The sequence below is a fragment of the Podarcis muralis genome, chromosome 15 (genome assembly GCF_964188315.1).
Source record: "Podarcis muralis chromosome 15, rPodMur119.hap1.1, whole genome shotgun sequence".
Classification (NCBI taxonomy): Eukaryota; Metazoa; Chordata; class Lepidosauria; order Squamata; family Lacertidae; genus Podarcis; species Podarcis muralis.
Window position 1 is genome coordinate 42,755,383 of NC_135669.1, and position 12,470 is coordinate 42,767,852.

Sequence of the window (12,470 nt, forward strand, 5' to 3'; positions counted from 1 at the left end):
GTGGATTTTCTTAGAGCGTTGGCAAACCCCTTAAATCATCTGCAGCAAAGGGTAGCTTTTCATGAACAAGCACCACCATCTTCCCTGTTTCTTCTTCTTCTTCTTCTTCTTCTTCTTCTTCTTCTTCTTCTTCTTTAGTACTTGTAACTAAGGAAGTCCAAGATGTAACCGCAAGAGCTGACACCCCCTCCCCCCCCTTTTTAAAAAGCAATTTTGGCTCTGTGTGGCTGACTTGGGGGATCCATTACTTGTAAACAGAAACTTCACTATAATTTTTGTGTGTGTGTTTTTCCTTCTCCGGTCTTGCAGAATAACGAGAAACAAATGCGCCAGCTCTCGGTCATTCCTCCCATGATGTTTGACGCGGAACAGAGGCGGGTGAAGTTCATAAACATGAACGGGCTGATGGAGGACCCCATGAAAATCCACAAGGACCGGCAGTTCATGAACGTCTGGACAGACCACGAGAAGGAGATCTTTAAAGAAAAGTACTTTTATTTATTTTGTGTGGGGTTTGTTAAGGGTGTGCATTGCGCAGTAGAAAAATCGGTTGCATGGCGACAAACTAGGGCCAGTAAAGGCAAGTGATGGTCTAATTCAGGAATGGGGAATCGGTGGTCCTCCTGTGGACTACAGTTCCCATCATCCTTGATCATTAGATGGGGCTAATGGGGCTTGGGAGTCCCAGCAACACCGGGAGGGATAAAGGTTCCCCATCCCTGAACTGGACCATCACTTGCTTTTACTTTCCCTCCATCACTTGCCCTCACTGCCCCTAGATACCTCCAGCATAACTCTGCCTCCTTTTAAATCAGGGATGGGCGACCTGTTCACCTCCAGGTGTTGCTGGACTACAGCTCCCATCATTCTTGTCGGTTGGTAGGGTTGAATGGGGCAGATGGGAATTGTATGTTATTAGGACCCCTGGACAGTTAAGCCCAGTCAAATTCGACTATGGGGTGCGGCACTCATCTCCGCTTTTAGGCCGAGGGAGCTGGCGTTTGTCCGCAGACAGCTTTCCGGGTCATGTGTCCAGCATGACTAAACCGCTTCTGGCGTATGGAACACCATGATGAGTGCCAGAGCGCATGGAAATCCCATTTACCTTCCCGCCGCAGCGGTGCCTATTTATCTACTCGCTCTGGTATGCTTTTGAACAGCTAGGTTGGCAGGAGCTGGGACAGAGCAACGGGAGCTCACCCCGTCGCGCGGACTCGAACTGCCGAACTTGTGATCGGCAAGCCCAAGAGGCTCAGCGGCTTAGACCACAGTGCCACCCACGTCCCTGAGTGTATATATTATTAAGTCAGCTTCAAACCAATGCTTTTGTAGCCTGGGTCGTTCTGAAGCTGGGAACTGTAATATCTACGTATGGACACAATGGAAAAACTGGTTAATTAAAAGACTTCTATTTTGTTGGCTCGCCCTGTGAAAGGTCTGTTTGCGGGAGCAGTGGGTTCATTTCACGTAGCCGCTTATTCAGCTTAATGATTGACAAAACACAGATTGATAATAAATACTCACAATTACTTCGGATTCAGCTGTCAGAGTTGTTTGTCTTCTGTGGTTGCCATGCAAGTGGCGCATATTCGTCAGGCTTGGTATTCAACCCTGAAATGCTCACCTTTCGTTAAAAAAACCAAAACAGAGTTTCTAGTCCTGATGGATGATGAGAGTGTAGACTTTTTGACCCTGCAGGAGATGTCCGGCAAAGGAACACAGAATGCTGCCTTATAATGATCCAGGCCATTAATCCATCTAGCTCAGTATTGTTTGCACTGTTTGGCAGCAGCTCTCTAGGGGTTCAGGCAAGGAAGCCTTTTCCCAGCCCTACCTGGAGACTAGGGATTGGACCAGAGATCTTTGTGATTCTGAATTAGAGGGCTGATTTAATAGGAACCTACACAGCTGCCTTCTGCTAAGCCAGCCCATCCAGCTTAGTGTTGTCTGCACAGACCAGCAGTCTTTCACCTGGAGATGCCAGGACTCGAACATGGGACTTTCTGCATGTGAAGCCAGGGCTGTCCCACTGGCCTATGGCCCTTCCTCCAATTAAATGCCAGAAGCTGACAGGGCGACCAAGCAGGGTTTCTTGAAAATGGGGCGGGGGTGCTTTGGCTATTTCGAATCCCTCCTTTTTAATATTTGAACTTGCCTTTAACCAGGTTGCAAAAGGGGTCTAGCAAAATGCAGCCCTGGTAACTGTGATGGTTTTAATTTTGGATGGCAAAACATGATGTTTTCTCTGTGTGTTTTCCTCAGATTTGTCCAGCATCCTAAGAACTTTGGCCTAATTGCTTCCTACTTAGAAAGAAAGGTGAGACGATGCGTTTTTGGTTTTGGTTTTTTGTGTGATGGAATGTCCACTTAATTCTCAAGATGGCCTCTTAAGTGGTTTGCACTTGCAAACTATGCCTGATTAAAATTTTCTACAACAAATATTCACACAAGCCACACTTTGGTTAAAGGCACCTGCGGTGTGTAGCGTTATGTGTGACCCAGGCTAATGTAATTCCCTCACTTCTAAGCCTGGGGCTGCACAATTGACAGTGAGAGCATTTACATGGCGTATCCCACTGAGGGTCCGTAAGTAAGCAAATCTTTCCATTTCAGAATGTTCCAGACTGTGTCTTGTATTATTATTTGACCAAGAAAAATGAGAACTACAAGGCCCTTGTGCGAAGGAACTACGGCAAGCGGCGGGGAAGGAACCAGGTGCGTTGCGTTGAGTGTTACGACCCGCTCGTTTTCTCACGACTGAAAAAGGCAATTTTAAAATTATTATTATCTTACAAATATATATATATCTATCTATGTAATTTTCTATGCAAAGTTTTGTGGGGCGCTGTTTTTAAAGAAGTTTTCCCCACCCCAAAAGTACTGATGGCTTGGGCAAAGGGTTTTTCCTTGGATTAAAACGAGAGAATTCACTGTTGTACCAAGAAAAAAGATCTCTCTCTCTCTCTCTCTCTCTCTCTCACACACACACACACACACACAGAGCGAGAGATGCCCTTGCCCTTCCTCCCTGTGGGTTCCCCAGGGGTGTCTGCTTGGCTTGTGTGTGTTTGTGTCAAAGGGTACTGGATTAGATGGGCCTTTGGCCCTGACCTAGCAGGACTTTCCTTATCTCGTTTTGGAGTCTAACCTCATCGACAACGGGGTAGCCAAACTGAGCCTCTGTGTGCCAGGGCAGTCTACCTCCAGTTACCAAATGACGAGTGCAGCAGCACCACAGGGCTGTCGGTCTCCTTGCCCTGCTTGGGGGCTTCGTGGAGGCATCTGATGGGCCAGTGTGAGAACAGAATGCAGGACTACACTGGTGGCCTGATCCAGCTGTAGGGCTCTTAAGTTCTGACATGCACAACTCGCTCACCCCTCTTATATTCTTACAAACATACACACTTCTTCTTGTAAGTACCAGGAATTGCCCAGTGAATTCTCCCTCCTGTTCCTCCTTTCCCCCAACCATTTGGGACCTGGGAAGCTTCTGGAATCCCCCTCTGCTTATCTGATGTGACGCCGGCTGGAACACAGAGTCCCAGTAATTCTCTCCCCACCCTCTTGGGATGATGTTTCTGCTTGTACATTGGCGGCGAGAACAAGGAGTCAATGGATCTGACCCGTTAACTTTCCAAGGAACATTTTCTGGCTGGCCTTTCCCCAATCTGGTTTCCCTCCGGCTCTTTTAGGGACAAACTAAACAGGGACATAGGAAATGGCCATGTACAAGTCTAGCTCACAGTGACCGGCAGAGGCTCCTCTGCGGTTTCAGGCAGTTTGTAGAGCGTGAGACTCTAAATCAGGGTTGTGGATTCGATTCACCAGGACACAGATATTATGTTAATCTTATTGGGCAAATTTTGGCCACAACTTTATTGATTACGGACTGTGAGCGGTATTGGCTTAGGCACTGAATGGACCCGACTATATCTGACTCCTGCCCTCTGCGCAGAAAGTCTGGTAAGGGTAAATCACCAGAAGGGGGAGCCCCGTTGATGCAGACCAACTCAAGCTCCCCCAGATGTTCCCGTCAGGGTTGTGTCATGGCCCTAGCCCCGCCCCAGGCTTCGGACAAGATCCACACCTCCGGATTCCTTTAACAGAATACCCTTAAGCTTGGAGGGGCAGGTGATGGCCACACCTCCCCTCCCCCATCATAAGGTCAAACAATGCCTAACCGCAAAACCTTACAAGTTGTGACGTTTGCTACGAGGTAGGCGAAAACCAAATGGCCCCATGCCAATTTGCCAAGTGGCGACCAACCGAGGTCCATAGCAAGGCCAATGCAAATTAAACCTGAAAATTAGGGAGGGAGGGCGGGAGTTTAAAGCAGCGAGCCAAGAGGAAGTCCTCCGGCTCGCGCCACTGTTTAAATTGTTCCCGGCCACGCCCTCCAGCCACCGGATTGGCCGGATGGCGCTGACGTGGCCGGGATCCCCCCCCCTCCCGGGCAATGTGGGACTTCGCCCCCTGCCCCGGAGGAGAGAGGGGGTGGCCACACGGTCCACCGCAACTCCTCCCCACAGCTAAGTGGAGCGGATTTCCTGCATTGCAGAGGGGTTGGACTAAGTGATTCTTGTGGTCCCTCCCAACTCTACAATTCTATGGTCCCATGTGGGTTTCTCCCAACCCCACCTGGAGATTCTGGGGATGGAAGCTGTGGACTGTGGCTCATAATAATAATAATAATAATAATAATAATAATAATAATACAGTGGTGCCTCGCAAGACGAAATTAATTCGTTCCGCGAGTTTTGTCGTCTTGCGATTTTTGTCGTCTTGCGAAGCACGGTGTCGGGAAAGTTTTGGAAAAGCTTCAAAAATCACCAAAGTCTTTAAAAACCTCAAAAAAGGCTACCACACCACGTGCTATGAGTTGCTCCTCGAAGTCAAGTCGCAACTGTATTAACGGTGTTAAGAAAAAGGAAACAAACTTGCAAGACGTTTCCGTCTTGCGAAGCAAGCCCATAGGGAAAATCGTCTTGCGAAGCAGCTCAAAAAACAAAAAACCCTTTCGTCCAGCGAGTTTTCCGTCTTGCGAGGCATTCGTCTTGCGAGGTACCACTGATAATAATAATAATAATAATAATAATAATAATAATAATAATAATAATAAATGCCTTTATTGTCATTGTACAACCTGTGTACAATGAAATTAAACGGGCCTCCCCCCCAAAAAAACCCCACTCAATCTTTTATCGAACAACACACGACCTCGCAATTCAGTTTCGCTATGTTATTTTCCGTTCAGCAGCCTAACAGCCCACGGATAGAAGCTATTTTTTAGCCTGTTGGTACGGCTGGTTATACTTCTATATCTCCTGCCCGAGGGTAGCAGATTAAAGAGGTGATGGCCGGGGTGTGAGTCATCCCTGAGAATTTTTCTCGCTCTCTTAAGGCAACAATCCCTTGCGATATCATCTAGCAGACTCAAGGGACAGCCCATGATATCATGTGCTGTATTCACCACCCTCTGTAGAGACTTTCTGTCCGTGGCTGTCAGGCCAGCATACCACACTGTCATACAATATGAAAGGACACTTTCTGTTGTGGACCGGTAAAAGGAGTTCATCAATTGTTGTTTTAACATTATTCTTTCGCAAGACCCTGAGGAAATGGAGTCTCTGTTGGGCCTTTCTGACCGCTTGAGTTATGTTGATTTTCCAAGTGAGGTCCTCACTAAGGTAAACTCCCAGGAATTTAAAGGAGGAGACTCTCTCCACACCCCACACACCCTGATATACAACGGGGCAGGTTCCCCTCTCTTCCTCCGGAAAAGCCAAGTTTCCAGCACTCTTGGTTCTGAATTAAGGTCTGATTTTAAAAGGAACATAGGAACCTGCCTTATACTGATTCGGACATTGGCCCACCTAGCTCAGTGTTGTCTGCACTGACTGGCAGCGGCTCTCTCCAGGGCAGGGGGTCTTTCCTAGCCCCACCTGGAGACACAGGGTTTCGAACCTGGGAACTTCTTTAGGCAAAGTGTGTGCTCTGCCACTGAGCTATGGCCGGAGGCGCTTGTGGAAGAGCAGTGATCGCTCATCAGCTTCACTCCCACTGGCTGAAACTGTTTGAGGTCAGGAGGTGGGGGGCCATGGTTGTGGATCGAAGACAGCAATGTGTAGAAAATTTGTTGTTTGGGGGCTCCGGGAAATCTCTGAATAGCTGTCACTCGTCCGTTGATGTTTTTAGGGGTGTTTTAGCAGTGATTTGAAAACGGAGTGTGTTCAGCCACAAGGTTTTGGGTTACGTGCTGGCTTGCATTGTGCCCACCTGCAGAGAATTGTGAGAAAATGGTTGTGTCGATAGAAGCCTGATCTCGACTCTCCAACACGGGGTGGATTTGATTTAAATCAAATCGATTTAAATCCCGATTTAAATCACTAGTCAGTAAGACTTGATTTAAATCATTTTATATTATTGCTGGTCTAATCTTAATATTTACAACCAGATGAAGGTTTCATTTTTGGAGTAATAAATTTTCAGAGCAGTTTTTACAGTTATATAAAAAATTACTGATTTGGTTATACTATTAGAAATACATTGACAGATAATTATGAAATTATTGTGAGGTTTAATAAGTTAACTGTTTACATTTGGACAACTTTTCTGCTGCACTTTATTGGAAGGAGAAAAATAATCATTTCCTTAATAACAATTGAAACAATTTATTTAACTAAAACAGTAACATTATAGCATACGTATCCATGTTTGTTAACTGATGTGGGATATTTTTGGGAGAAGAAAAGGCTTAGGGGTAAACCCTACACCAGGAATGTCCAACAGGTTGATCGCTATCTAGCGGACGATCCCTGGGAGGTTTAGGTAGATCGCAGTCGATCGCTGGGTCCTCCATCTATTCCCCGCCCTCTAGATCGCTAGAACGGAAGAAGGAACTCTCACTGTTTCATTAGCAATTTCCTGGCAAGGTACATTTCTCTTTTACTCCTTTCCCCTGAATCCCTTCCAAAAGTGTGATTTTCCTCCGCAGAAAAAAGCTCAACAACTTTGACCTGAAACTCCCTTCCCCCAAAAAAAGGGGTAGATCACTGCGAGTTTTTAATTGTGTGAGTAAATTGCAGTCTCTTGGTCATCCCTGCCCTACACAAATCCAGATTGGAGCCTCTTAGTTGGCTCCTTATACTCCTCCTTCCTGCAACTCCTGCAAGCAAGCTGGTGCCAAACGTCTTGCTTTGCTTTCCCTCGAGTCCAGTTTTTTTATTCTCATTGACAGTCTTGTTTTAATCTGCAAAAGCAAAGGTCCCACCTGTTCCATATCAAAGATGCTGCTTTGGTTCCGGTATGTTTCCGCAGCAGGAGGTGGAAATGAAAACACCAGCTTTTTCTCTCCTAACAATGAGTCATTATTCGTCCCCTTTCTGAAAAAAGGGAAAGTCACTGTGCACTTCCTGCAGGATCTCAAAATGACCTCTAGATTGTTTTATTTATTTAATAGGCAAGCATTAAAAAATTAATACAGTGGTACCTCAGGTTACATACGCTTCAGGTTACAGACGCTTCAGGTTACAGACGCTTGAGGTTACAGACTCCACTAACCCAGAAATATTACCTCAGGTTAAGAACTTTGCTTCAGGATGAGAACAGAAATCGTGCTCTGGTGGCGCAGTGGCAGCGGGAGGCCCCATTAACTAAAGTGATGCACAGTTTCAGGTTAAGAACAGACCTCCAGAACGAATTAAGTACAGTGGTGCCCCGCAAGACGAATGCCTCGCAAGACGAAAAACCCGCTAGACGAAAGGGTTTTTTTTTTTTGAGGTGCTTCGCAAGACGAATTTCCCTATGGGCTTGCTTCGCAAGACGAAATGTCTTGCGAGTTCTTGCGGGTTTGTTTCCTTTTTCTTAAAGCCGCTAAGCCGTTAATAGCCGCTAAGCCGCTAATAGGGTTGCTTCGCAAGATGAAAAAACCGCAAGACGAAGAGACTCGCGGAACGGATTAATTTCGTCTTGCGAGGCACCACTGTACTTAACCCGAGGTACCACTGTATTGGCTAGCAGATTTCGGGTGGTTAAAACTTAATTATAACAGCTGCTGCATCTCACACACCTGAAAGGCCTCTTCTTTCTCTACAGCCCCTCGTGGGTGCTAAGATCTTGCTTGTTCCACCACATCCGAAACTCAATTTGTTTGTGTCCCAGCAGCATCCCTGGGGTAGGGCCTTCTCTGTGGCAGCCCCTAAGTTGTGGAACTCCCTCTCCACAGAGAGGTGCATCTGACACCTTCATGATACAGTTTCCCGTGAATGCTGAAGACGCAGTCTTTATCCTGGCCTTTGGCTCTTGAGGTTTCTATTTTTAGGACCAACCTTCTCTCTGCGATTTTAAGTTGTTCTAAACCGTTTTAAATATGGTGTTTAAAGTTTTGTAACCCGCCCCAGGAGGCTGAAGGGTGCGCAAACAATATCCATGCAGTAATATATAGATAAGGCAGATTGACAGTATGCAAAGACCAAAATCGACGACAGGTAGCTGTTTCTGCATCCAAGTAACTATCCTCATTCATTTACTGATTGCCTTCTAAACCACCATCTCAAGGCAGTTAACAGGAAAGAGCAGCACTTTTTTATGGGGAGACGCAGGGGTACGCATACCCCCTAAATATTTTGTGAATCTTTGTACTTTTGTCCATTTACTGTGTTTATTTCCCCCGATTTGAACTATAAAATGGTGATTTTCTCGAGCCAAAATGAGAGTACCCCTAAACGTGTTTTTTTAAGAAAAAAAGCACTGTGAAAGAGTATTAAAAACATAGAAACAGGGACTGAAACTCTAACAAGTCGACACTCGTGGTCTTGGCTGATAAATCCTTGGGAATCGCCCTGCTCTGTGCTTGCGACATTCAGATGTGCAGAGGCAGAAATCAGTTTAAAAATCCTGGGCCCGGCCTCCAGATGTGCGAAACGCAACCTCAGATCCTCCTCTCCGTTTTCCTTTTGCATCCTTTTTGGGAGCGCTTGATCTGCCGCTCAACCGGCCTGGGGTGAGGGAGGAGAGAGACCCTTCCTTGCTGTCCCTAGTTGACACAGTTCCCAGCACGAGCCGCCGTCCCTCGTGGACCGGCCCCCCTCCCCTCCCTCCCCCCCCCCCCCGTCCGCACGCGTGTCCTTCCTTGCAGCAGCTGGTTCAGCCGGGAGATCTGACTAGACAGAAACGCCTGGTTCTCCTGTGACGGCCAATCAAGGCTCCGCTCCGCGCAGGGATTACCTCGTGTGACCCCGGTCGAGATTAGAAGCTGGCATGTGTGGCCAGCCAACTCTCCTCCCTGCTTAGGTGCTTTGCTTTTTCCGTTTTTTTAAAGTGACCAGGATGACACCGTGAGATTCTCTCTCTCTCTTTCTTTCTTTCTTTCTTTCTTTCTTTCTTTCTTTCCTCTCTTCTTCCCCTTTCCCCCTGGAATCTAAAAGTTGGGCAGTCTCCCCCTCTCCAAATTTAGGGGGGAGGTGCTGCCGACAAGCTCGCCTCCCCCCCCCCCCCGTGTCATTTGAGCCGTTGGAAACTTTGCCCGATTTTTTCCCCCCTTTGACCCCCATGCCTAACACAGACCGGTATCTCCCTTCTCCGGGCTGTGGATAATTTAAAACAAACAAACCAAAACCCTTTTTATTTTTAAGCAAGAGTCAAGCATGCAGGTACGTCGAACCGCGAAGCCTCAGCCGACCGAAGGTTTGTGTTCCCAGAACTTGCCTTTTGCTTCTGTTCCATCCGCCGGATAAGCCGACTTTTAAAATCTCGTTAGCCGGTTTATTTTTAAAATTGGGGGGGGGGCGTGGGGGGAGAGAGGTTTAAAATTAGGAAGCGGGTGATTAGCTCTGTCTAATTTTTGTGTGTTGCTGTGCAGGGTGGGGGGGGGGAGAGAAGGGACTCCCCCCGTGACTTTGTAACGTTAACCCTTTACATCTGGGGCTGCTGTGATTTGGTGACAGGTGGGAGCATGGCAAAGGACATCCCCCCACCGGTTTTTTAATTTAAACCTTGTTAAAGAAACACTTGGGATAACCAGTTAATGCCATAAACGCTTTGGAGTCGTAGCCGTAAGCAAGGCTTGTGGAGTCTACTGTGTGCATGTGTTTTTAAGAGCGTCACTTTGAGTTTTAAAGCGTTTCAAAGGTAATCTCATTTTCACTCTAAAAATAACTTTGGGGCTTTTCTCCCCCTGCCTCCGCCTTAACTGTAATAAAGATATCTGTTGCTTAGGCTTAAGGAAGGTTTTTTGTTTTGTTGTTGTTGTTGTTTTGGAAATTATTAAGTAGCCTGCATGTGCGATTTTAAAAATATATTTAAAGCACCTTTTTTCAAAAAATGAACCTTTAGAAACAATAATTTAATATGCAGTCTTTTTCTTATGTCTGGCTCTTAACTCCCATTTTCTTTTCCAAATTGGGGCCAGCCTCCAAGGCATTTTGGTGCCTAGTTGGAGATGCAAAATTTTGCCAAACTCCCCCCAGCACCCACAAATGAGGGCCTGATCTACTATGTTCCTTTACACTCACCCCTCCTCTCCCCAGCAGTCTGCCAGAATATTTATGTATTGCGTTTCTATCCCACCTTTTTCTCAAAGGAGCTCAAGGTGGTGTTCATGGTTCTCCCCCTCCCCATTTAATCCCCACAACGACCCTGCGAGGCGGGTTAGGCTGAGAGACGCAGTGTGACTGGCCCAGAACCACCCAGTGAGCTTCGTGGCTGAGTGGAGATTCGAACCCTGGTCTTTCCCAGGCCCTAGTCCTATATATAATTTAACCCACGGGTTTGATCTGCCTTCCTTGCTCTCCTCCAGCTTAGCCTGCCCTTAACGGTCTCAAAATCGCCTCTCATTGCGGCTGATGGGGGCCTGATTTAACCACCTGCTTTGTTGATTTGGAAGCACCAAACCTCCCTTCGGCAGGAGTCAGGAACGCTGTGTCTCATTCCTCCAGCTGCCCTGTCCCGGGCTTTCTGCTAGAGTTTGCTTCTCTCTTAAATTTAGTAAACAACCCCCCTCCTCCTCTTTGCTTGAGTATGTGTGTTCCCTGGCACATCTGGGGGCACTGCGTGACTATTTATGTTGGCAAACCCTTCGGACTCTTCTGAATAGACCACGCAGGCCAGGACGTTTTCCGGGGTCGTCTTGCGCACCAGAAGCACAATCCAGTTTCTGCCAATGCGCACACTCGACCCGCTGCTCTCTCTAAATATTCCTTGAGTGTTTTAGAATCGGAACAGCTGACTTCCAGCGACTGAGGCTGTTCTCTCTGAGTGCGTATGAAGGGAAAGACCTAAGTTGCAATGAAGAGTACTTCTCTTTATATTATATGTGTGTGTGTGTGTGTGTGTGTGTGTGTGTGTGTGTGTATATATGAGAAGTACAGTGGTACCTCGGGTTACATACGCTTCAGGTTACATACGCTTCAGGTTACAAACTCCGCTAACCCAGAAATAGTACCTCGGGTTAAGAACTTTGCTTCAGGATGAGAACAGGAATTGTGCTCCGGCGGCAGCAGGAGGCCCCATTAGCTAAAGTGGTGCTTCAGGTTAAGAACACTTTCAGGTTAAGAACGGACCTGCAGAACGAATTAAGTACTTAACCTGAGGTACCACTGTACTCTTGTATAAGATAAGAAAATATGTTAAATGACTGTTGGAAATGATATGTTAAAATGTTTTTATATGTATACAGTATATATGTAATTTTTGAACATATCATTCCCAACAGTCATTTAACATATTTTCTTATCTTATACAATGTTTTCGACTTCCATCGGCCACATATGAAGATTTTTCAATCGTTATCACTTTATCTACATTTCTTAATTTCTCTATTACTTTGGTCGTTTAACTAATAACTCTCTTCATAGTCTTCATTGCAATATTTTGCCCAATCCTCCTTACAAAACTTCTTGCAATCACAATGACGAGTACTTCTCCCACCCCCCACCCCCTGAAAAGTTATATAAATGCTGGCTTTGCCCAGCGATCAATTTAAGGCTGTCGCTTCTTATATCCTATCCTCAAAAGAAGCCAGCGTAGTGTGTAAATTGAGGATGCCTTGTTTCTCCTCTCCTGCTTCGCCCCTCACAACAGCCCTGCGAGGTAGGATAGGCCAAGAGGGGATGAGCAGCCTTGAGGTGGACTCAGGCGCCGAGCCAGGGAAGTGGACTTGGAAGTCTCCCTGGTTGGTACCCGCGCCTCTCGTCCAGGGGCTGGGGAGGCTGCGGCCCTCCTGCAAATGTGGCTGGACTCCCAACTCCCATCAACCCCAAGGCAGCGTTTACCAACCGTCAGGGATGATGGGAGTTGTAGTTCGTCAACATGCAGGAGACCACCGTTTCCTTGGCCCTGGGCCAAAGTGGTAGAGTTGATTCCTAGAGTGGGGGCAGAGAGGGAGAGGCCACAGAGAAGGAAATGGCTAGAGTAGCCTTCCTCTCGACCTCTTGCCCTCCAGATGCTTTGGAATGCAACTTGCATCATTCTGA

At 46.9% G+C, this 12,470-nt stretch overlaps 1 protein-coding gene across 6 annotated transcripts in view; it reads left to right on the forward strand.

Annotated features, from left to right (window-relative positions):
• The window catches only part of NCOR1 (nuclear receptor corepressor 1), a 117,467-nt gene that overhangs the window by 43,281 nt on the left and 61,716 nt on the right, over positions 1–12,470 (forward strand). For 5 of the 6 annotated variants that reach the window (XM_028707995.2, XM_077919776.1, XM_077919780.1 and 2 more), the window contains exons 13-15: positions 310–488; positions 2,263–2,317; positions 2,614–2,766. In XM_028707995.2, coding sequence (XP_028563828.2) covers positions 310–488; positions 2,263–2,317; positions 2,614–2,766 — 387 coding nt within the window. The remainder of the gene's footprint in view (positions 1–309; positions 489–2,262; positions 2,318–2,613; positions 2,767–12,470) is intronic. The other variant, XM_077919779.1, reaches the window with a different exon arrangement.